At 37.8% G+C, this 26,367-nt stretch overlaps 1 protein-coding gene across 6 annotated transcripts in view; it reads right to left on the minus strand.

Annotated features, from left to right (window-relative positions):
• SYNE2 (spectrin repeat containing nuclear envelope protein 2) overlaps positions 1-26,367 on the minus strand; it is a 157,480-nt gene that overhangs the window by 111,335 nt on the left and 19,778 nt on the right. For all 6 annotated transcript variants that reach the window (XM_010712024.3, XM_019615939.2, XM_010712023.3 and 3 more), the window contains 24 exons: positions 25,512-25,668; positions 24,390-24,486; positions 24,040-24,227; positions 23,720-23,884; positions 22,293-22,466; positions 20,405-20,563; positions 19,977-20,150; positions 18,923-19,057; positions 18,613-18,768; positions 17,252-17,463; positions 16,910-16,985; positions 15,681-15,799; positions 14,959-15,082; positions 13,966-14,123; positions 13,385-13,532; positions 11,380-11,978; positions 10,354-10,533; positions 9,664-9,814; positions 7,265-7,423; positions 6,425-6,586; positions 4,059-4,160; positions 2,594-2,794; positions 1,699-1,864; positions 996-1,108 (listed from right to left, as the gene is read on the minus strand). In XM_010712024.3, coding sequence (XP_010710326.1) covers positions 996-1,108; positions 1,699-1,864; positions 2,594-2,794; positions 4,059-4,160; positions 6,425-6,586; positions 7,265-7,423; positions 9,664-9,814; positions 10,354-10,533; positions 11,380-11,978; positions 13,385-13,532; positions 13,966-14,123; positions 14,959-15,082; positions 15,681-15,799; positions 16,910-16,985; positions 17,252-17,463; positions 18,613-18,768; positions 18,923-19,057; positions 19,977-20,150; positions 20,405-20,563; positions 22,293-22,466; positions 23,720-23,884; positions 24,040-24,227; positions 24,390-24,486; positions 25,512-25,668 — 4,075 coding nt within the window. The remainder of the gene's footprint in view (positions 1-995; positions 1,109-1,698; positions 1,865-2,593; positions 2,795-4,058; positions 4,161-6,424; positions 6,587-7,264; positions 7,424-9,663; positions 9,815-10,353; positions 10,534-11,379; positions 11,979-13,384; positions 13,533-13,965; positions 14,124-14,958; positions 15,083-15,680; positions 15,800-16,909; positions 16,986-17,251; positions 17,464-18,612; positions 18,769-18,922; positions 19,058-19,976; positions 20,151-20,404; positions 20,564-22,292; positions 22,467-23,719; positions 23,885-24,039; positions 24,228-24,389; positions 24,487-25,511; positions 25,669-26,367) is intronic.

Genomic DNA, 26,367 nt, shown 5'->3' on the forward strand with positions numbered 1-26,367 from the left:
TTTCCATGATGGTGAGTTGAGGCACTGGAACAGGTTACCCAGATAAGTTGTTGATGCCCCATCCCAACCCAAGGTGCTCAAAAAACAGGTTAGACAGGGCTCTAGGCAACCTGACCTAGTGACAGACATCCCTGCCCATGGTGGGAGCCTTGAACTGACTTAGACAGTCTTTAACAGCCCCTTTCTGACCCAAACCATTCAATGGTTCTAGGATATTTAAGCTTCAGGAGTACTTTGACCCCAGTTATCACCAACATGTCCTACATTCCTCTTTCTGACAATGACTGTCTGTTATTCATACAGTCTTCTGATTATTTTACTTTCAAATGGAGGAAATAAAGAAGACAACTTGGATTTCCTTCATAGTGGCAAAACGACAGAAATAGGAAAAAGTAGCATTCAAATCTAGCACTGACATCACTATGTCTTCTTTTGTTAAGCTATGATTGCTTCTTGCCCATGGTGCATTTTTGTCTCTTTTCTATTGTTCCTGCCTGATCTAGAGTAAAAATTCATAACAAAATGAATTCAAGTTTCCCACATTTTAATCCAGTAGAGGTCAGAATTTCATTTTAACCTCTACAGAATCATAGATTCATTAAGGTTGGAAAAGGCCTCTAAGATCATCTAGTTAAACTGTCGGCCAATCCCTGACCGTGCCCACTAAGCCATTCCCTGTCATATCCCATGACACATTTGACTTTCTGCATCTTTGCACACTGAACTACGCAGTTAGGGGCCACTGACTTACATTAAGTACTGTCCTGTCTCTTACGTGACCAACTCTGAGCTGAATTTGAACTGTATTATTCAATTTTAACTCAGATTTACTTTCCACTTACTGTCCCAATACTTCATGTTACATTAAATGCTCTTTGGGCCTGAAGTTACAAATCACATTATGTGAATTCACTCCCCAGAATAATCTCCTGTATAAGAACGTAAATGTTCAGGGTGAACCAGCAATAGAAATTAAGAGTATTTTAATACTTTACTTTTAGTTTCTGCAGTTTTTCTTCCAGCATCTGTTTTGTTTCTGAGGGGTCAAAGCAGTCCTTCAAAGACAGTTGAGTGCTGCTGAACCAATCATTAAAATTCTTGCACTGACCTGAAAAAAGACATTCCAATTTCCTTCATTAATTGTACTCTGAAAAAAAAAAATATATAAATCCCTATTTAACATGAACATTTCAAGACAATTCATAATAGCATTTATCAGTGCTGCTGTCAGAGGTGTTTTTCACTACACACAATGTGAAAGAAAATGCTTTAATAATACTTCTTTTTACTCAACATTTATTGACAATAAACATAGCTATATACTGGGGAAAGGATGATTCATCAGTCATAGCAGTTTCAGTAAATAAGACCTGGAATAGCACATTACGAATTGTTCTCCTTTCTACACAAGCAAATATTACTCATCTGACAATGAGATTACTTTTGTATCTAAATAAAAAATAATTGGAAAAAGTGAATATGTTTTATTTTTATACGTTTTTAATGAAATGTTTTGACATTTGTTCCTGAATTTTGTTGGAAACAGAAGCCATTTTTATCCAAATCCTTATCTTGGTACTTTGGCAATAAATTTGTTTTTGACAATGAACCAAAATGAATTAATTTTGCAACAAAATTGATTCAGTGGGTACCTACAAACTGAGAAAGCTACCTAAATGTGAAAATGTGTTCACTTACGATTCAAAACACCAATAAAGTGGTCCTGAAACACATGTTTTTTCTTATTAAACAAATCGGTGACACATTTAAGCTGCTTATTTAATTCATCCACATCGGGACAATCCGTCTCTTCTTGGAGTAACGTCACATGATGTTTTTGTTGCAGAATTTTCTGATGTATCTCCTAATGTTAAAAAAGAGCAGAAGTTTACAGCTGCCTTATTACCAATCACAGATTTTTACAACATGGTTTATTCCTGCTTGTATGTCAAAATATTTTCTTAATGTGCACTGACAGTAAGAAAGCATTCAATAGATAGAAATAAGCACTGAACTCTATTTGAGTCGTGTGTTTACATGTCTATGCATATATAATCACACTGTTGTGTATATTTTTCTTCACACAGGTATGTGAGAGGCATCATAACACAGTATGTTCCAGAATACATAATACCTAGAACCAATAATGCCTTAGCTGCCATATGCACTGTTCCATTCCTAAACGTTTAAGGCTGCCTGTAAAGTCCCTGAGGATAGAAAGATGACTTCAGGATAGCCAGGAGATTAATTATTGGAATAAAGATGATTTCTTTATTCCAATACCTGTGAAGACACAACCCGGTACTTCCACGTCTGCTTCAACATACCTTGGGCAGTACACTGCTGGAATTTTTATCACTAACCATTTTCAGTAGCTGCAAGGGTTAACTCACTACATCTGATAACGTCCAGCGAAAATGGATTTCTATGTCATGTTTCCATCATATTTAGGAAGTATTCAAGTGAAGCTCTTCTCCTGAGTTACTCTACCAACTTACCAAGGTACAGGAGAAAAAATTATGAAGATTTACCCAGGACAGAAACAGAAACAATTAACAAAATTGTAAAAGATGCTTAATTGGTGGCACACTACCTCCAATTTAGTAAAGATCTCTAAGGTGTCAGAAGGAGATAAAGCTTTTAAAAGCGATTCAGTCATTCCAATCTGTGTCTTGGCCAGATCAAGATCTCCTTTTAGCTCTGCTGTATTCACACTGAGTTCACTGGTACGCCGCTTCGCTGTCAAAAGGTCTTTTATTAACTCCATTTTCTGCACAATAGATGATCTGATAACCTTAACGTTGGAAATAAAAAAAAAAAAAGTAAGAAATTATAGTAGATTGATTCCCTATCATGCTGCAGAACTGCACAATAGACATAGAAAGCAATTACATGAGCTGCAGTCCAGATACTTTAACCACAGCTTGCTCCCTCCCACCCCACAAACTGAACAATAATACTATTTAAGCCTTCCTCTGAGGAGGAATGATGTCTATTTATCTTCATTAGTGATGCATTTACTGATTTGCCACCAAATTTATTTGTTGGTGTACTCCAGCATTGACTCTCAGCAGAATAAAAACCTTACATGCCTTTCAGCTGCCAGGGTAAAGAGAACCCCAGATCCCCTGTGCGACTCGCCTTCCTGCAGAAATCCCAGTGGGGATTTCCCACGCTGACTCTAAAAAACAGGCAAGGAGAGCAGAGGTGGGGAAGTCTGGCCCAAGGCTGACAACTAAGGGGAACAACCCTTCCCTTAAAGCTTCTGCAGATTGGCATGAGACACCAACTGAATGGAATCATAGCTACATCATAGCCCCCCATCCCAGGGGGCTGAGCACATCTGGTGCTCTTGAGGAACATACTGCATGCGGTTGCCAGTCCAGTCCTAAGCATCTCTGATCACTTTACTGAATGAAACTCCTCTGACTTCACTGTCTGTTGAGGATAAACGCACAAATAGCCAAATTAAGTCAAGCTCAACACACATTTGACAGGGAGCAGAAGCCTAGGAAATCTTAGTCTCAAACACTGGAGAAGGACTTATTCTTTGATGCATGATGTTAACATGAAAAGACGAATATTTCCTTGTGATATCCCAAAGGAAAAAATAACATAACAAACACCTCTTAGTAAAAACCTACATGCTACTGAGCTGCATTAAGCCACACACACACATAAAGGTACAGTTTAAAATAGACCAGCAACATGCTGTGTTGATGGGATCCACAAAGGGATAACAAAGTCCTTCTGTGCCATGCTCTTTGCCAATAGGAAAAAAACTACATGTTGGCATTTTTAGGCAGAACTGCAGAACAGTCAGATCAGGTCTGAGCCCATAAAAGGCACATGACAGAAGCTTTTGTGTTTATAATGGCAGGTTTGGTTCTGACAGCTTGAGAAAGACAACAAATGAAGTGTTAATGCTAACAGTCAACAAAACATCCACAATTTTCTTTGGGCAAGTCAAACCGAGAAATCACTCAGCAAAAGTGGTGCTAGAAGCAGGTCTCGTAGTCATGAATACGAGCACATCAGCTGTAAAAGCATCTTCCTACCTGGAGCTCCAGTGGAGGTTCATTACTATTTAGAAGTTCTTCTATCTCAGCCACTGTGTTGTCAAATTTCTGGAGTTTCTGCTCCTGGACAGATAAGCATGCCTAATGGTGGAAAAAACACTTCTATAACTCTCTTTCTCTCAAATTTAATTTTCATGTTTCTGTTAGAAAAATATGTTTCTCATTTTCTGATTCTTTGTTTTGGCATATACAGCTCCCACTGGTCCAACAGCTGCTTACTCCAAGATTTTCATTTTAGAAATTTAGGTCGACAATTTTTCTGGGGTCAGAGAAACTCCAGGTTTCTCAGACAAAAGTAGCTGTCAGTGCAAATCTAGCACAAGTTTAACAATCTTAACTATTTTACTTCTATATTAACCAAGCAAAGTTGTGGGAAAATAATTTTTGTGGGCTTTTTTGTATGTTTGTTCTAAGCATTTCTTAATGCTTACCAAAAGGGTAATACATCTTGAAATATTCTCATAGATTTAAGTCAAGAACTGATCCCGTGATTATGCATTTTGGTAGGGATGAGATAAAATAAAACATATCCTGTATACGCTTTTTTATTATAAATCTCCATGTATATAAAAAGATCTCTAGTTGTTGGAATGGATTCTGGAACCATCTAATAATGTGGAAGTAAAATATCAGCTTCAAATTATGAAACACTACATGTCAAAAGTAGTCACACTGTGTCTGATTCCAGGATTCCAAATTCCCTGAAGACAAAATATTCATTTGCAATCTCTACACAAGGAATCCTCAAGACCCATCCAGTCCTTGCAGCCCTTAGAAGCACTTCCATTTCCATCATGCCTACAGGGGAAAGGACTTCTCTGAGATTACACATACTGAAACTGTTTTTAAATATACAGTCAAAAAATTCATTACTCAGTACTTTTGGGATAGGTTTCACGAAAGAACGTACACCTGTGCTCTGCTCAGTGGTCAGAAAGGACCCTGGGTTTCAATCCTGTGTAACATTGCAGCATTGGGCTTCTAATTCAAATTAATATGTTTCAGAATATATATATATATATTTATATATATATATATAAAAACTGAACCTGGTTCCTTTTGGAAACTTTAAAATTTACAAAACTACAAATGCACTGAATCTGCCTTTCTCTCCTGCTATTCCACTCGTACAGCAGTTCATGGGAAAGAGAGTTTCTCTTCCTCCTCCCCTTCCCCTTCTTTTCTTTTGAGAATTATCTTCTTGTGCAGGAGCAGCGGAGTAACCTCAGCCACCTCCAGTACAGCCCTTCCTGTGCACCAGCAGGAAGGCACATCGGAGGCATGGTCACATCACTGTAGGCTTCAGTAGTTTCCAGGTAACAAAACAGCTTTTAAGACGCAGTTGCCAGCTGGTGTAATTTTAGTGTAGCCCTGAGGGACCTGAACTGCCCCAGGTTAACTCTTAACAACACGATGGAAAAACAATAACAACAGAACATCCACCTGTGCACAGCAAGCATACTAATGTTTCACTGGGAAGATCCACATAACAAAAACACCTTGGCTTTTTATTGCTCTGCAAGTGAAAACAAATGAGCAGCACTAAGAATGGTTGCAACAGCGCTGCAGATAAGCACAATGAAAAACAGGGCATTTGTAGCATATCAACACTGAGAACGAGCTGGAGCTGGAGCTGCCTGCATATTTTCAAACTAGCAAATATGGGACTTAGTTATGTTTCAAGCCCACTCAAGCAGGAAATTACTCCTGTATAGTAGAGGATGGCTGTAACTACAACAGAGCAGCACAGTTGCTGACTGTAAGGTCAGAAGTTAAAATACTTATCCCCCATATATGAGGCTCTCTCAATGACACAGAGTTGGTACACGTGTTTCTACATCTGACTGCACCCCTATTCCTAGAGGTAATGCTAGAACCTGTGTGAAAGGGGCATGAGCAGGCCTTGCCCAGGCTCCACTGATGCCTGCCTGCCTGCCCATGGAGATTCTTAGCAACCACACACACTCTTTTCTCTAGGTACAAGGAAGTTTGTGCACCACTGTACTTAGCCCATAAAATTCCAGACTTCACTGTATGTTCACACAGTACAAAGGGATGAGGGGACTTCTGTAGCGTAATAAAGCATTTATAGTGCTGCATTAATTCTAATGATTTACTATATCCACTAAGTTTGTATATACATATACACATACATATTAGTTTCCAAGACCTGCATCTCCTCTACCTTATGCACTATCTTTGGTGAAAGTGTCCAGGGAGATGAAATTGCAAATATTAGGACTTCCACTGCTTTCGCAGAGCTCATACCTCTTTGAGATCTGCATTTTTATAGTCAGAAGTCCACATCACTACAATATGAATTCAAAGAATTTCATTCAAATTACCTTCAGCTGTGTGAGGTCCTCATCGGTCAGACAGCGGCCTTCCGTGTTCTTAAGTTCTGCATTTGCCCATGCATCGATTGTGCCAGATAAACCAAGAAGTTTGTCCCACAAAGCCTGAGCTCTTCCCAAATTATCACAATAGTTTTCAGTTTTTTCATTGATCTACCAGGAGATTTATACACGGAAAACACACACAGATACACAAAATATTGAGTTATATTCTAAAAACAAAGGCAGCACAATAAAATCTGAGCAAAATAAAACCACCTACATAAACAATATGTGCAGCAAGGGAAAAAAATCTCATGTGTCTTCACAGCAAACCAGTCATGGAGAAGATATTTAAATCCCTGCTACACATGTCGCTAAATGCACCAATCAAAATGGCAGCTTGCCAGTTTTAAGGCAGGTTTAGGAAGGAGCCTTCCTCATTAATGTTTATCTACTCTCAGTAAATACCATCTAATCTCAGTATTGATGCACTGCTTAGACTGACTATGGCAAACATTTCTCCCCAGCAGCACCAGCTTTGTAATTCTCCCGACTGACTCCAAAGTCTAAACATAAAACTGAAGTTGTTATGGAAGCTTACAGATTCGTAATGAAAGCACAAATGTTGCCTTTCTGCATTTCCCACAACCATTTACTGTTAAGATTGCCCATGATATAAACTATCAAAAGCATTACACCAATGGACACTGTAAACTTTGCTCTGGATTTCTCTCTTAAGAATCTTTGCCATATTGCACTCAATTTATTCCAAATATTACACATGAGTCAGAATCAATTACTGTAATGCACAGCGGATAAGACCACCCCGATAATTTACTTTTTACATACATCCAGCCATCTGTCCACAATGATGTTAGCCTCATTCTCAAACGGAGGCTCCTCAAAGCTTCTCATTTTATTGAGCTGGAATTGAAGGTTTTTGCAGATCTGATTTATTTTGTCTACATCTTCAGCGTGATCATTAAATTCCTCCTTTGCCTCTTCAATCTGTGAAAGAGACCAAGAGCATATTTGCAAGCATGTTTGCTTAAAACAGTCTATTCAGCAAAACATTTTAAGCGATGTGCTGTTACTCTCAGGTTAGAGAAATAACAGCATTACATGAAATAACCTATTTTACAGAATATGATGAGACTAGCAATGTATTCTCTGCCACTGTATCCCTGCCATGCTGATAAGAACATTTTCCTCTTCATTCTGTCACTGCTAGCAGAACAGCTGAGTGAGAACTGTGGATAGTATACTTCTTACTACGAGACCTAAAAGCACAGCTTGATTTAAAAGTAACAATGACAAGATCCAAGGGGACTGCATATCCAAACACAGCATCTCAGTTACAAAAATAACAACATACAATGTAGTAATTATCTTGCATCCTCATAACCTGGCACTGGGATCCCCAGGTTTTGAGCTCTTTTATAAAAGCTTAGATTCCACTTCAGAGTGGTCAAATATGCCACTGCCAGAAATAAAATCGTCCATTTTTTCTATTTTCTACTTAAAGACGAGACAGCTTCTTTGTGCTTGATTGTAACGTCAGTGTTTACAAACAACACGGAAACCTACTGGAAAAGAAACACCGACCTCTAGCGTTGGGCTATTGCAAACCCTAATTCGCAGAGATGAGAAGCGTCTCATCACAGAGCCTGCCAACCAGAGACAAGGGGAAGGATGGCAGAACAGCAGAGCTCTCAGCAAGGCAGATGATCTCCTCTGGTACCGTTGTACTTGATTACAAATGAGAGATGAATATTCATGGACATGCCTGTACTATGCAGCAGCTCTTGCAAACTTGCATTCTGAGAGAGGCAGCTGCAAAACAGGCAGAGTACGAGCTGTAATCTAAGGAAAGGGTCTCCAGAAGGTTAGGGGATGGAGCATGCAAGCAAGCTCCCCTGCAGTGGAAGCTCAAGCAACGTGAGGTGCCAGAGGTCCTGCTGGTGAAATCAGAAAAGATCCTGCTTGAGCTGAAGGGCAGATGATGCACACGAGCACCCACCATGAGGGAAGAAAATGTTTATGCTCCTTCTTAAATTTAATCATCCCAGGCACTGGCTGCGAGCAAACGTTCCTGAAGTATGGTTGGTATTTCATCAGAAAGCCAAAAATGGCATCTAAACAGCTTGTTATGTAACCTAGCCAGGAAAGGTGAAATCTGTTCACCAAAATGGTCACAATGGAAATGCTGCTGTTCCACAACCCATTGGCTATGGATGCCTATATCCAGTACATGCATTCATTTACATAAAAATAATGGAGCTAGAAGTCAAGCTTTTGTCTGAACCACAACACAGTTTGGTCAGCAAAGTCAGTATGACATCAGAGATTAATGTTGAAAACATAGCTCAATAAAATACTGAATTGTCAGGCCAGCCAAAACTGTTCTGGTTCCCAGAAGTCTGAATCCCAGTGCATTTCATGTTGGCAACCCCAAGCAGGCTCTGAGCAAAGTGGTAATGATGTACAGCAAGGTACACAAGTACCAGTCTTGGAAGCAGAACAAATCTGTCATGGTCCAGTCCTTCAGCGGATGTGTCACGCTGACACAGCCTTACAGCTCCTGGTCTTCAGCTTCTTTCTCAGGGTTAGCTGAAAATCTCCATACAGCACTGTGCAGTGCAGACAAACCCTGCAGCCCTGTCTATGACCTGAGCAGGGAGAGGATGCAGACCCTCATTCTTGGTTATACATTACAACAACAGTAGATAAACAAAGCAGTCCACAAGGAGTTACATTAGATATTATTTTTGCTTGAGGCATTTACAATGCTTTAAACCATCTCTTCAGCAGTGAATAGATTTTGTTGCTTTTGTATATTTGCAAACTACCTACCAGAAGGTTTTTAACTTGATAGAAAATATAAAGATGTTCTGAAGAGTACGGGTGAAATAAGTCTTGCTGCTTTCAAGACGTGGGTTGTTTCGTTGTTTGTTTGTTTTTTTGGCAGAACAAGATTTCATCTTGTTTTGGTGTTGGATCAAAACAGTTTTTTCCATTTTAGATCAAAATCCCCTCTAACAAGAACGTGATTTACTAAGTAAAGCTGGTCATCAATTTAACATCAGAGTATAGTCCTTAGAAGTACTTTGGAAGCCAAAGTGAAAGCAAGGACTTAACATTTACCCTGAAGTCCAGGTATACAACCCTACACAATGGAACGCTCCCACACTCCCAGGAAAGTTACTTTATTTATTTATTTAACTTTTCATTAAGTTCCTTTCACTCACCTTTGTTATCAGTCTGTTCAAATTGTCCTTCCCCATGTATGAATTCTGCTGTGAAAGCACAATCTCCTGTTTATGGATGATGCTGGTTAGACTACTTTTGCAGCTCTGATACTGCTTCAGGAGCTCCAGAGCCCTCGCACACTGCTCCTGGCTATTGAAAAAAGAGATAAACTATTTACTGACTATATATAAAAGGAGCAGCCTAAGCCTCCTACCTGCTTCTTTCTCCTAAATAATATGTATGGGGAGTCCAGACTCTCCTCTGTTTATCAAACAAATTTCCTTAGTTCCTTAATTTTTTTCTGACTCTAAGACAGGTATTCTCTATGATTTGATTCAAACTGACTTCTTTTTGAATGTGTTGGCATGAAAATCACAGCAAACATAAAAGATACCAACAGGCAGACTTTCCTTTTCGATACCTATTAAGTTCAACATATCACTACATAACACTTACATGACAGGATTGTGATTTCTGAAAAATAAATAATATTAATGAGCTTTGGCTGCAAATTAATATGAACCATTCTTGGCATTGTGACATTCTACAGCATTGTCATAGTAACATTTCCTACTGCATCAGAATTTCACTTACTTTGAAGCATGGTTTTAAGACTTTTTTGCTGATTCATTTCATAAGCAAACTTCTCACTTGTAAAACACTATTCAAAATACAACTTTTTTCCTTACCATTCAGCAAGCAAGAGTTTTGTATCCTCCCATGATCTCTCTGTAACTCTGCATTGCTCATTTGATTCTTCTGCTTTTTCCTCTTCCATCTGCAGGAGCTTATTAGCAATTTCTCGCATAGATTTCATTTCAACAGCAGAACAATCTAATTCCTTTTCCAATTCCATTAATGACTTTACCCTTTATTAGGGAAAAAAAAATGAAATACAGGCTTATATGAAAGCAAGTCTTGATTTTTTTTCTACAAATGTAATTATCAAAGCTCTCTAGAATTTCATTCTGAGCTGAGCACACTTACTATATTAAATGACATCATAAAAAGTGTAATTTGATTTTCAGATCATGAAATTCAACAGTCTGCCAGAGGAGTTATACTGATCTAGAAACCGTTTGAGAAAGCAACCCCAAATCCTTTAGGCCCAATGAGTTCTGTATGAACACAGTCAATTATTTTGTATGAAAATGTGCACTCCATCTACCTTTAAATAAGGTCTAAGAAAGGAAGTTATGGCATAGTGTGAGATTCTACAACCATAAACTCCTCTCCCTTTTTCCCCACACTATGACTGTAGTGAACTGTTTACTCATCCTTTATAAGATTACAGAGAGCTCCTCTGATACACTATCTGAGATACAGGAGACAGGTGAGTGACTTACTCAAGGTATGGTTAAATAACACTGTTACTCAGGGGTTTAGATCACAAGTTGGTGCTCAGGGAGAAGAGCTGTCTCCCTATTTGAGTTATGTTATTGAAAACTACGATTGTAACAATCAACCTCCTCCTATTTCCTCTTCATCAACAGTACTTCAAAGAAGCACATACATGGTGTTTAAAACAAAATAAATGGAGAAAGCTTCCCTTTTTTAGGTTGTAAATCAGAGAATAAACCACAACTCACAATCCTTCACTGCTATGAAGATGCTTTAAGACACAGTCAGGTTTCAGTGTTCTACTGCAAAGAGTCCACAGAACATCTGAGTTCATTGAAATTACTTAATTACAAGAGCTTTGAAAAACAATTCACCTTTGTTGAATAGCTGGAACTGTTGGATCCTTCAAACCTATTTTGTTAATTCTATCACGTAGATCCTGAATGTTTTTAAGGAGCTCCTCATTTCTGGTGGAAAAAACCCTGTATAAATCATTTCCCTCCATCAGCATCTGTTCACTTGAGTGATCACCAGTCACATTTAGCTCTTCAGATAAAGTTTGAAGAAGCTTTTCACAGCTAGTATTTCTCCCACACTCAGCATCTTCCAAGCAGATATCAACTGTTTTCAAGCGTTCATCCAAACACTGAGCCTCTTTTGCCATATGAGAAAGCTCTTGTGCAGCCTCTCTCCGTGTTTTTCCTTGTATTTCAGGTTTGCCTAAGGGATCTATGAGATGTTTGACAGAAGATTTAATTTTCCTCAACGAGGCCATAAAAGCTTCCAAATCTTTAAGGACTGTCTCTCGGATTTGCATTTTATGGCTCATTTCCTCAAGCTGGTTTTGATAATAAAACATAATTTTACTTGCAGCTTGCAGATCTATTGGATTAAATTCATCTCTTGCTGAACTATCTAGGTGTTCCAACTGTTTGCAAACTTCAATCTGATTTAATATGGATCTCTGTAGCTCCTGAAATAGAGAAAGACATCAACAGTGTTAGTAAGTGAAAGAAAGCCTGTATCCTGTATTCAAACTGAACCAATGAAAAACAAATTCTACTGATCCAAATATAATATGTATAAATATTGTTAAAAGTGTGAAGGAGAACAACTTTTGGATTTTGGTGTTTGGAATTTCCATTACAATTTATTACTGTGGAAGATCTAGCTATGGAAATAATATCAAATTTGACTGATTTGGTAAATCTGTATCACTGTGCCTATATGTTCAGTTCACCATTTGCTAAAAGATAACATCATGTTAGAAATATAAACCTAAGTCTGTATAAAGCAATCTGAAGTCATTAATGCAGAATGACTTTGTCACAGCAGTACAGTAGGTATGCTAAATAAGGTGGTTAAGAAAGAAAAACTGTTACTCTGGATCGTGGTGAAGGATAGGTTATAAGAGAAAAATCAAATAAAATGGTATTCCACAGACAGAATTTATTCAGCATTATGAAAAAAGCCCAATCACCTTGCCAGCAGCCAGACAAATTGGAAACAAAGCTGATGGGAGTCCTGGGACTTCGGAGTACAGGAGAGCACACAAATGACTGTTATTTCTGCCAGCTTTTATGCTTTCTTTTGCTATGTTTTCAGAGGAGATTCACATACATCTAAAATCTCCTCGTGAAGGCTGCTCATTACCTAGTTAAAGGATTATGCAGCCCTCAGATGAACAGCAGTACATCAGTGTTGTGAAACCCCAAAAGCGCAAAGCCAGGAAAAAATGCAGGATCCTTCCAACCAGGAGTCATCTCAGACAAAGAGTACACATGAACTCTGTCCCAGAACCTGAGAGACTGAAACTCTACTCAGCTTGAGAGCCAAGGGCAGACAAACGCAAACTTTCAGTACTGTGTAGCAGCCTATGTGTTCAGAAGGAACAACATATCAGAACAAAACAACATCCACCGCAGCAGACAGAGCAGAGTCTAGGAACAAGATACTGAAAGCAGCTAAAAAGCCCAACCCTGCAGCACACTCAGATCCCTCAGCAGATGTGATCGAGGCAGCTTACTTTAGCTCATTAATTAACATCACATTACTTACATCACTCCACAAAGTGACACACAGCCAAGTGGGGACAGCGTAAAACTGTAGCAAAGGGAAGTCCTGACCAAATATTAAATATTCACTGCTATGCCTTTTACAGCAGAGTCTATCAAGGGTGCCTGCCTGGCTCTACAGGAGCAATAGCATTTGAAGTAAATGGATTAAAATGTGTTCAGGCAGAGATCAAAAGTTTTGGGAAGTACTGTGAATGGTGCAAAAGTCCTAACTGAGAAACCCTATGCAGTCCTCTAGTTCCTACAGATATTAAGAATTGTCCTGGTTGGGATGCTGTCTCTGCCTATCAGCCTTTTCCCTTACCTTTAGTTCTCCGTAAGCAAGATCACTGTTCACCAGATTAAACTGCTGGATTCCCTTTTTGTTCAGCCGTTGATCTAATTCACATAGAAGAATGGACTCATTTTCTATTGGTAAAACAATTTCCAAGGCAGTCCTTAAAGAATTAGTTCTATAAGAAAGGTAAAAAAAACACAAATTGGGAAAGTAGCAAGAAAAGACACCTGATGTTTTACAGCACAAAAAGCGACAGAGATATTGAGATTGACTGACTGATCTAATCCCTGAGGTCAAACAAGTTTTTCTATTGATAAATATGAGAAGCAGCGTGAACCACGGCTCATTTAACCTGAAATTTGCAAGAAATAAAAATGAGGTTGAGAATACTGCAGCACTGTTACACTCTGAGCTTCCTGAAGAGATTCACACTCTCTGCCATGCATAATTCAGAAAAAGATATGTCTCATGGAGTTAAAAAAAAAAAAGGCAGTTAACACTGTTCAATACATGAACACTTTCTATAACACACACTATTCACTTCGAAATACACATTTTACTTACAATGAGCAATTCCTTTGCTAATATCATGAAACATTGTTTTATACCTGGTACTTATAATATCCTGAAGTTCTTTCAATTCTCCTTCTAGTTTGCCTCTTGTCTCAGAAATAGCAGCTTGCTTCACTTCATCCACAAGGTTTTCTAAGGTAGATGAGATGTTTCCCAATTGTGCCCAACCAGAATTGATATCATTTTCTACCATCTAAAAGATATGCAGGGTTAATTGATTTAATATCAACAGACTGGCCAGTTCATTAAATGACAATCACAAGAGTTTCTATGGAAAAGGCTGAAAACATCATCTTTAAGGGTTTCTTTTTTCAAAGACTCAATTTCCAGCTGCATGCGAATCTCTGTCAGCTTTTTAGAAAGAAATTTTCTGTGTCAGATACATGCCTGCACTACATTTTAGAAATGTTTGATAAGTCTGGTTCAGCCATTTTTACACAAGAATGAATAGAAAATATCTCATTTTAACTGTTTTTGAAAGAACAAAATTCAAACTTCAAACTGAACCAAGTTCTAACGCGCTGGACTGCTTCTGTGATCATTCCAATGGAAGAGTTGAAAAGTTACAATAATGAAGTCTCTAACACCAATTATGTGCCTTCTAACACCACCTTCAGTTTTTCACAAGCATACTTAAGTTCTAAGTCCTGGAAGAGTTTTGTTCTGCACGTCCACCACTGACATTTGATGGTTCACCTTTGAAGACTCCTCCAGCCTGGCCATGGTCCATCACTTACCATTCCTGCTATCTATCTAGCTATCTGTTTTTTGCAGTTATTCTTTCCATTAGATCTTGCAAATTACAAACTGATAGCCACCAATTTCTTCTTTTTGCAATACTGGCAAAACTCCACTGCTAAATAGGAATTTGGTTGTGCTAAATGTTACACCCTCAATTTCTCTCTGTTTTCAATAAACCTGCTTGTAAGGATGCTCTGTATCCCTTGACAGCACCTATAATGCATAGAAGGTAAGGGCTCTACATGTATGGCAACAAGTATGTTTTTAAAAGATGAAGACTGACTTACCTGTAATTCAAGCAATTTATTTTGAAGGCATGAAGTGCCTTTTATTTCATCAGTAAAGCCAGATGCTACTTTATCTCTGCTTACTTGTAAAAGTTCCTCCAGGTTCCTTCTTTGTGTGTTATAGCTAAAGAAAGATACAATCACTTTCAGTGTGAGTATTACTTCTAGCTTAATGGAACACAGCAGAAGTTGGATGTTGTCAACCAAGATTGCCATATAAAATAAACACAGTTTGTTGCAAATGCATATTTTTATCTAAGTTGGAAATGAATGGGCATAAATGAGCAATGTATACAGTGGCTGGGACATTGTTTGCATGGATAATTTTCATGTGCACATGCCTTCTGGTGTTCTTTGAATTCGGTTTTATAAACGTAAAAATGTGAAGTATTTTAAAAACTTGCCACTTTTCCTTAATGTACTTGTATTTGGTGTTATTGGTAAGGTGGATGGATACAGATTTCTCTGTTCCAAGGAAAGAGCAGAAGAAAAATTGTAACAGCTTTAAGTGTTCTTCCTATAATATGCTGATATTTGTGTTATTTAGATACTACAGCGATTCCTTATCAAATGCAAAGAAATATTAAGCAAGCAGAAGTAGAGCAAGAACAGAGTTCTTCATATCAAAAGTGCACCCAACGTTTCATAAAGTCTATTAACTTATGAATCTCTAGCACTGTATCATCTCTAAATACATATGTATTTTAACTTATAAAAACTACCTCTCTAATAAAGCTGGTGTGGGCGAATCACTGCCTTCCTCAAACATCTTCTCACAGCTTTCTCCATTGTGATGTTTCATATCTGTTTCCAAAGCCATATCTTCAGAGGGTCTTGATGTCTAAGTTAAAACAAAAAGATAACATCACACTGTGTCAAAACATAGAGAGGATCAGCAGATGTCTGTAATCTCCTGAAAGAAGCAATGCTTCATGTGTGCCAAAGGAGATGAGAGATACCATTCACAAACACAGGTGTGTTTTATCTTAACAATGAGCCAAAAGAGCAGGTTTTAGAAGACCTGCAGCCAGATCATACATTCCTTCCACACTAATGCTGGCCCTCTGCATGTGCAACCTCCCCATCATAATTCTGGCAATCACCATTTGTGTGAATTTTTGCTGCAGAAACCAAAAGGCACTGCCTTCTTGCACCTTTTTTTTAGGCTGCTTATACCAGATCACTGTGCACATCTCTTGCTCTTGATTCCAGGATATGCTCTCCTGAGTTTAATGTCAGCTGACATCTGTTACACACTTCATACTTCAGGTATCCACGATGGAGCAGAATTTATCATTGTTATCAGGAACAATATAAGTAGTTTTGTAAGAGATCTTCCTTGACAACAGTTACTTCCTCTGCATCTGCCAACTTAATGTAAATGCAATGGATCCCTTCCAACAGACAGTCTGGATGCTGTCTGATGAGCTATCTACAGCCTCACTGCTATAAGTGCTTATCCTAAATGAGACATCTTCTGTGACATCCACATCATAAACAGTAATGTCTTCTCTCTGATTTCTTTTTTTTTCTAAGAAATTACATGGATTCTGTTTTCCCCCTATTTTTCTAAAGAAAACGCCTCCAACTCTTCACTAATTTTCCTCTCTATGTCCTTAGAAATTTGTTCAAATTCCTGGGCCGCTGTGTGGGATTTACACTTCAACACAGCTTCACATACGGCTCTTTCAGCTGAAAAGCACTCTTTAGCAAAATATAATACAAGATTGAAGATTCACATATTTTCAGGATGCTTAGGGCTGTTCCCTGTATGTTACTTTTGAACATATACTCTTTCTAGGTTCCCAAGTAAAACGGGCTTTTGTTCTGCCACAAGAGTCCTGACATCTGCCACAATAAGAACAGCAACAGAAGTAGTCAGTTTTTCTTTTTGTCAGTGATCTCCTCTAAACTGAGCGCTGTCTCTTAACAATAAGTATTGACTTCTTACCTCCTGTACTGAAAGGATATCAATTTGTTGGGTAGAACTGGGCTTTTCTCCATTCTCAGAAGCAACAATGGAGCTCCTATGGTTTAAAAGAAATTTCAGCTTAAGAAGAAAATATGAAATACAGAGGTGAAAAAACAAATCCAGGCTTATGATTAAAACCTAACAGTGCAGCTGTGTGGAAGGGTAATCAAACACTGCTAGATTATGAAATTCAATATTAAACATTATAAAGTGAAGTTGCCCATAGTAATGTACTTGGGAGTACGTTCACAATATCACAACATCTGCCCACATATCTGATTTTTTACAAGGCTACAACACATCATGCATTCAGTCACCCACTCTTTCTTGGATGGCTGTCTTCTTCCAGCATGAGACAGCAAGGCTGTGTAAGTATCTGCCACAGTTTGTTGAAGCTTTTCTAGCTTTTGTTCAGAGTCTGCAGCAAATGTCTGTAGGTCTGGGACAGTTTCTTCTGCTAGTTTTCCCAATATTTTAAGATCCTCTAGTGACTTGCTAAGTTCTTTCAGGCTGCCTTCATGCGAAAAAAAGGCCTAAACAATGGAAAATAATACATTAATCTCATGTTAAATCATAAGGATAAGCAACACTAATTATTCTCATACATTTTTCTATTTCCATTGTCTTCTCGGATGAATGGATTTGAAGTATAAGGTGTCAAATCACGAGAGAAACATTTATCTTCCTTGATATTTTTTTCCAATAAAGAAACTGGGATTTCTGAGAATGTGTTCCCCAGCTGCATTTCCAAGTCTGTATTCACACTTGATTTTGAAATTACTTCTCTAACTACAAGTTTAGCTACTTTTGATCCCAAGTCATCTGCACACTGACATTTCAAATGCTGACTACAGAAAAAAAAAAAAAGAATTGGAAAATGTATTTTAAATACTCCCAATCAATGACTTTACTTTTGAAGCTGAAATCAAGAGACATAAAAATCTAACAAAAATATGAGCAAAAGGAATGCACCTAAGAATGTTTCTTTTTCTTTTCAATTGGATATTTACTATTGGGTCAGAATAAACTCATGAAAAGCAAACACAGAAACTGTGCTTACTTCAGCAAAGGCCAGAATTACAACAGAGAGCATTTTATTACCTTTCTAAGTGGTAAACTGGCCACATCAATGCATATCAGAGGATGAACAAAAATGCTAGCAGCAGTGAAGCCTAACAACCATTGCCTACAGAAGATGCAAGATTCATAATGCCCCAACAAATGAAAAATTAAAGTCTTACATCTAACTCTGATTAATTTATATGCTCCACAAACACAAAGTGGGACTACTGCACTGTGAGAAAACACTCTCACTTGAAGAAGCATCAATCTTATTTAACAAAAAAATCGTAACAAATCAAGAACACAAAATCACTTCTTATTTTCATACTTTGCACAAATAAATCTGTTTTATGCCTCAAGACTGTCCTAAAAAAAAAAAAGAAGAAAAAAGAAGATAACATCTATGCAAAAAGGAGGTAAGTAAAGAGGCTATTGTCTGCAGTCAGGAAATCAATGAAATAATTTGAAATAATTTTGGTGGCCTCTGTTCTCTGTTTACATAACACAAGGGCTCTATTTCACAAACACAAGCTGCTACATCCACCAAAGGAAGCAGGAGCAGGAAGGACAATGCATTCAGAAAGAGAAACAAATGAGCAGAAAAGGAAAGGGTCACCCACCTCATGTTCCTTGATGAGCCCTTTGGTTTTATTCATATTTAGGAGTTTCTTTTCTTTCCCTAATTGCTTATTGATTTTTTTAAAAGTTGTGTTAAATTTCTTTTTTTCCCTTTCTAATAGAAGTTGGACACAGGATATAATTTCATTATGAGCGGCCTGCAAAATTCAGAACACATTATCCCTGTGAGATGGAGAGACAGTATTACAAAGCAAATTAAAGTCTCAGAAAACAATGTGACAAAAAAATGGTTTCCAAGATGCGAAGCATAATGAGAACAGACAATGGAATCTCCTTGCAATATTATCTCACCTCCCATCTTTTACGAATATCTTCACTCTTTTCTTCTACTGCCAGCTTCTCCTGATCAGATGAAATACTTTTCAGTTGTTCAACTGCTTTCAAAAAATTGTCAAGAACTTTATTGTCCAGAGCATTAAAAGCTTCCTGCAAAACACAGCAGCATTACAAAAAATAAACAGAACTGATTGTAGCTTATCAATCTAATAAGATGTCATCAGTAGCCTATAAAGGACACATACAAAACATATATACACAGCGAGTATGGGCTGGGATGGCCCTTGCATGACTGAAAACAAGGGCATTATCCACTCTTGTTTATTTGCAAAAAAGCTGCAGACACTGTCAATATATGTTTTATGACAAAAGCAAATGTTGTTCATTTAATACCCGTTCTAGGGGAAAGTGTGGTACCAAAGAGAAAAAAAGACTAAAGTTCCTCAACTCTGTTCATTACCAGAGAACACACATGGCCATGTCCCATGTCTCCCATAAAGATTTGAGAGGTCTGCACTGATGCAATGGGACCCTGTGAGCTCCGTGTAGCTGCCAGCATAGGGCAGCCCAGAACTTGCTGTGCAATGTGAGGCAACACAGATACTGGGTGTTTCCATGGTTCATACCTCACTAAGGACCCCTTTTACAGATCTGAATTTTGACATCTGACACTTTCTTTATCATTTAGCCACTGGAAAAGAAGTGGAGATTCAGCATTTATAATCACACTTTAATAACTTGTCCAAGAATTCAGGCATATGTTTCAAGATGGAAATCTTAATTATTAATCAGGAAAAAAATTGTGGTAGCTCAGAACAGGGATCTGAGAATGATGGAATAATTTAAGACAGGGCAGTAAATAAACTGGTATTCAGATTCGTATTTCCTCATTCAGATTGTCTACCTGTCAACATATGCTAACAAAATTAAACTAAAAATTTATTTTATAGTTAGCAGGAAAAAAAACGATTAAGAGCTACCCCAAAAATTCTCATATTTTTCTCAGCTTTTTAGACATTAAATGACACTAAGAAATAATCCATTCAGCTGGCTCAGAAAACGAACCTACCTCGTATCTTGAAATATGCACTTCACGACTTAATTTTTGACTAACAAGTTCCACGGCCTTTGAAATGGAAACCTCAATATCCTTCTGAGATTCTTCAAAATTAAGTAAAGCTTCCCTTTGTGAGGGTTTCTTCTCAGATTTGGGCAGGATATTGTTCATGTCACCCATGACAGCCTTGAAAGAAAGAGACCTTTCAGAACATGCACAAGTTGCATTAACTATGTAATGTGATTGCTTCATAACATCACTCAAGTTTTTCAAGTTGAGATACTGATCTTAGAAACGTTCTAATTTCTGTCCCTGGCAAGAGTCTGGGACAGATTCCAACAGTACCTTTTTTTGTTTTACATGAATGAAAAGGAGTCTTCCTAATCACATAATGCTAAAAATTGTGGGTACAAAGTACAATAACAATAAAAAAGGAGTACCTCTATTCTGTCTCTCGCTTCTTTAATTCGTGCTGGCAACCCAGTGGTGTGACAATGCTGCTGGGACACCTGACTTGAAGCATTCTTCATCAGAGATTGCAATATCTCTTCTACTGCCAAAACTTGCTCTTGGTACGAAATTCCCTTTGCAGCCAAGCTCTGGTTGAATGAAAAGCATTAGAAGTCTACACAATATTTATGTCTTTTTGTTTAAAGAAACTGAATGAAAAAGCCAGCATTAATCATGCACGGTCAATATTTGCTCAAGAACAAAATCATATATCCCAATAATAGTCAGTATATTTCCTGCAAAATCTCTGTGTAGAGAGAGTCTGCTGCCATCCACAGGGGATTCCGTTTGCTGACGCATTCTTTCAGTCAATGTGATACCATCAGTACTTTGCCTCAGACTCAATCAGAAGTAATTTTTTAAACATCATCTCTCATCTGAACATTCCAAAAGCACAAACCACACATTTGGATATGCATAACCTGATCACAAAGTCATCCAAAAGTAAGCACGTAATCAAGACTCAGACTTTCTTGTGGTAATGAGTGCTAAAAGGCAGGAAGCAGACGGGTATTTTGCATGCAAAAAGTAGTGTGCCATATTTGAATATTTATCATGAAATGTCCATATTAGAATTGTTTTGATCTATGAATATTCAACACATTTTCCTTTTTGAAGTTGTCAATTAGCATTCTTTTAATGATAATCAGTGCTTTAGTGGGTTCCTGACCTATTGTGCAGAGGCAATTAGTGACCAGATCTCTCCTGCTCATAGACATAAATGCACAATATCATTCATATGTTTGGAAGCTGTATTTCAGGCTGTCTTTGCTTAATTCATCATTTTTAACAAACTGGTGTCATACTGCAAAATGAGGATTAGTTTATAAATATATGCCCAAAAAGATGAATATATTCATTTCATAGCTTCACACTTTCTAATTCCGTAAACTAACAAGAAGGCACAAACTCAAAGTAAACTAGAGCAGTTACTGTACATGGATTTAATTACTGAAGAACATCTGTGTTTAATCTTAGCACTTGCACAGAAGAAATTCAATGAACCCTGTGGCCACCTTTCTACTACTAGACTATACGCAATTCCGTGTTGCAGAAATAGGGAAAAAGGAATAAATGACAGTGCTTCTGCTTCTCTAGTGCAAAGCCCAGTATCTTTGTTCAGTCTTATCTTCACTGGCAGGACAAGAAAGTAAATAAGACATTGCAGTGAAGCTGCAGAGTTGGACATACATATTTCAACTTACCCTTTGCTAGGGAGAAACAATAATCTCTGGCTGAGAAACACTGGACACAACAGACAGAAATGGAAGTAACAAAAAAATTCAGCAGTGCTCACTGTGGATGTTTAGAACAACTGCCTGTAAGCTGAGATACACAGATTACCCAAGATGCTGCTGCAAATACCTCAGGTATTCCAGTTTTTGACAGGAATGCATTGAATACAGCCAAACTGTCCCAAGCAAGGATACACGATAGAAAGCACTGTAAATTCAAATCTCAGCACCTTCCAAAGTTTTAATCTGCTGCAAGTGCTGTGCTGCACATGACTAATTAATATCACTAGAGAGCAAGCTACCAATCAGTAGCACCGACAGCACTTCATTGGCAATTATCATCTGAACACGCATACACCAGAAGACTCATTTGTAGCTAGCTCACCTATGACTGATTCTGGGAAATAATACCAAAATACTAGCATTGGTTGACTTTCTACCACCTCGTGTTACAGCATAAAACCTGCATTTTTTTCTTCATTGATTGGGTGCATTTCACCCAAGTCATAAATCCACGCTGTAAGATGAAAATCTGTTGAACAAGTATTTTAAGCTGTATGTATGAATGTATTTCCATTTTCACCTGCAAATATTCCTCCATCTGAGGTTCCACAGGTGTCTTGTGACCAGTCTCACTGAGCAGGCATTCAGTCTCTGTGGCCCAGCTCTCTACACTTCCAAGGAGCTCTTCAATTTTCTCCATGCCTCCTGGAAGCTCCCTGGCCTTTTCAGCAGTATCTGTGTTCTCTTCACCAAGCTATGAACAAAGAGAAACACTCATCATCAGTTCACAGGGATCTATCCACTACTCCCCTGTAACATACAATCATCGAATTTAACTTTCCTGCTTTTGCACTCAACAAGCAATGAAGGACAAATAAACACCAAACTTACACTGGTAACTAAATCACCCAAGGCTTAATTTTTCAAACCTGGGAGCAGGTAGGGCAACACAACCTGTGCCCACATGGATTTCCCCTTCCCTATAAGAAAGCAGCCACATCCACATTACTATGAAGAAGAACTCCTGTGATACAGCATTTCCCAAGTTATGCCAGGGAATTGTCAAAGGGAATGACAGCTGGTGTTGGCCAAATCTAGGCCAGCAAGCGTGGTAATGGTTGAATGGTACTGGTAGTCAGGCCACATTTCAAGCATTTGCACTATGTTGACCTACACATACGTTTACATAATGTCCAATGCAATACCAGAAAAATAATCCCTTATGTCCTTTAGCACTTTTAAGACTGTCTATTTCTGCTTTCTGAATTACTTCCTAAAAACATCTCTTGAAATATTACTAATGGCTTTTTCATGCAACTCCAGATTTCCTCACTCTTGCAAATATGCCTCTTATTAACATTCTCATTAAGCTCATCTCCCACAGAAATACTGTAATTTTTTGCCAACAGTTAACATCAGAGCAGTATTCTAATAAATGACATTGAAAGGCTCAGCTTAGAAAATTAAGAGCTCTAATAGTCCCAGATGGAGTGATAATGCTGCTAGTGTGAAATTATTCTAGAAAAAGTAATATACATAACACCAAGCAGATTGTATAGGAATTTACTGCCACCTAAAAACCTGTCAAGTGAGCTGGTATAAAGTTGAATAACCTAGAAATATCCACGCAGCTATAATTACCTTCTTCTAGCTGAAGAAGTGATTACACAATTTAGCAAAGGTTCACAAGCTCTTAATAAATGAAATACCTCTATCTCTATAACTAAATAAAAAGTTTAACCTGCAGTAAGTTATCCCCCTTAAAGCGGTTTTAAAATTTTGATTTAAAAACGAGTATTATCTGGATTGTTACAAAGAGCATTTAACTGAGTGGCAAAGACTTACGAATGGGATACCTCTGTGTATTCTCTGTTCCTCTTGTTTTAAAACTGGAAATACTCAGCTGACTGAAAGATTTATTAAGCTCTTACTAACAAGCTGATAAGTTTAGAAAAGATGATTTTGAAGGCTGCTTGTCAAAAGGGTATTATGAAACTGTTATCTTACGAAGCGTGTCTTCTTGATGAATTTAGCCCATTTCCTATTCAGCTTTTTCAGCTCTTTGGCAATATTCGACCCAACTTGCTCTTTGCTGACTTCAATGAGATAGTTTCCAGCTTCATTTAGTGAAGCATGCACTGAATTCCAGTTTGCCAGCACTTCCGCAGGGACCTAGAGAGAGGCATTGAAATAATTTCAAGCAGAGCCCTGTCACAAGTTGATTTGCAAAATGAGGAACAGAAAAGCAAGTACAACCACTGTCATGTAAAATGTTTTCCTTCCAGGAGTCTCTGTCCATCGTGAGTAAAACAAAACCAACAACATACCTCTATTGGATACTCATTTTGTTTTTCTTCCAGCCATGTCTTTAGTAAGTAGAGTTTTTCTGTATAACTACTCCAGGAAGACAGGACTTTCTGTAGTGTAGTATTTACATTGGAAATATAGTCTTTGCACATAGAAATCTTTGACTCCACTGTCTTAAAAAGTTTGCTAATTTCTTGAGGATCTCCAGCTAGAATATCAAAAAGAAAGTAATATTATACATTTGGAAGCAGACAGATTTATTCAATAGAATTAGTACTTAACAAAAAAACCTAAGTGGGGATTAAAACTAGAGACAGCATACCAGTTCAAAACAGAGGTTTTCATTATGAGTTTACGAATAGGAACTTACCTAAGTCAAGGTTGCTTATGTTTTTGTTTTTCAAGTCTTCACAGATGTCAGCAGCAGTTTCTAGCTGTGTTTTAAGTCTCTTTTCTTTGATGAAATTCTACCCAAAGTGAAAAAGAATTGGTACAGGTAAAACTAACCCACATAAAACTTAATGGTAGCAAATACAGGTTGGGACACATTTTTTTCAATGAGGCTGCAACCTAGGAGTTGAATGTAAATTAAACAAAGCTTATCCAGCAACTCATTTGAACTTTTAGTCTGAATTTGACCTGTTTGTTTTCTGCTCATGCAGAGAGTAGCTTTATGGGAAATATAAACTCTGGAATGTCATTGACCGAGTCTCAGTCACGTATGAGTCAGAACTACTTATTTCAAAAAGATTCAATATGATACAAACTGGGGATGAAAAGGGTGAGGAAGGAAGAAATGGGAGTAGAGAAAGAGATTTATGGTTTGAATATTTACTTAGGGAATTAGAGGGTTGGTCCTCAGGCTCTTAGGTAGTCTAAGGTGCACCTTACCCTATGAACCACAACCACAGAAAAACGTGGTAATAAGTATTTATGAAATCAACTTCGTCAAGAAACTCAGCACAGATTAATGCAATATTCCCACCTCATTTATGGGTAATGTTAATATCAGGAAGAAAGAAAAATTAAAAAAAAACAACAACAACAACAACAAAAAAAAAACAGAGAGATTCTGTATAACTTCTTGTTGCCTCCTACTAGGGTTCTGATGAAATTTCCACTAATTTAAGTAGGGATTTTCCAGCATGAAAAGTTTCAGAGAAAGTCTTCAGAAAATTCACATTTTAAAAGGATAATGAGATACTTGTAAGCACCCAGAAAAGAGCAACAAAGCTGGCAAATGGGCTGGAAGGCATATTCTATGAGGAGAGGCTGAGTACATTTGGGTATTTGGGTTGCCTAGACTAGAGAAAAAAAGAGGCTAAGGGGTGACCACATTGCTATCTGCGGTTTCCTGAGGAGTGCAAGTGGAAAGGGAAGTGCCTCTCTCTTCTCCCTGATGAGGATGAACTCAATTTTGAATCAAAGAGAGTGCACAGAAGAGGAATTATTGTTACAGTGTGATTATGAAAAACAATTATTTTAAACTTACATTCCAATTTTCTAGCAATGATTCCACGGATTCTTTCGTCCCGTATTTCACATCCCAAATATTTAGCTTCAGTGTCACCTCATTGGCAAATGCTGAGCACAGTCCATAGTGGTATTCAAGAAGGGAGCTGGAGTTTGTGAAACGAATATCATTGAATCTGCAAACAGTGAAACGTTCCAAAAGTTGACTCAAATCATTGGATGCAGAAGGCATTAATGTATAGAGATTTTAGCCTAAAAATCCTGAATTACATATATTATATGTCCCATGTCACATTCTTATCTCTAAGTTGGAAAGATATGGAAAGGTGGACTATTCAGCAGATAAGATCTCATGGAGATCTTCCAGTACTTGGAGGGACCTTATGAATGAATATAACTTTTTACATAGTCTAATAGTGATGGGACAAGTGGGAATGAATGGCTTTAAACAAAAAGAGGGGATATTAAGGTTGGAAGGGGCCTTGGACAGCCTAATCTAGTGGTCGGGAGCCTTGTCCATGGGAGGGGGTTGAAACTAGATGAACTTTAAGGCCTCTTTCAACCTAAGCCATTCTACTATTCTACATGTAAAAATCTTTATGGTAGAAGTAAAATTTTAAGGTAACAGGTTTCTTTTCTTCTTTTTAAAATAGTAGCTCAATTTATTTATAATTTATTTTTATAGCCTTAAATGGTTAGAGAAGGGCATCTGTTATCTGTATGTCAAAGAATCTCATGCTATGTGAATAGATTCACTGGTCATTTTTGAAAATATCGTTCAAAAGCTATATATGGTTGCACAGACTGTAAATTTCAGCTTTCCAAAAAGGTAAAAAATAAAAATTGGATGCAGAATCCCCACATCCAGAAAATTT

Source organism: Meleagris gallopavo, chromosome 5 (genome assembly GCF_000146605.3).
Source record: "Meleagris gallopavo isolate NT-WF06-2002-E0010 breed Aviagen turkey brand Nicholas breeding stock chromosome 5, Turkey_5.1, whole genome shotgun sequence".
In the NCBI taxonomy this organism is placed as follows: Eukaryota; Metazoa; Chordata; class Aves; order Galliformes; family Phasianidae; genus Meleagris; species Meleagris gallopavo.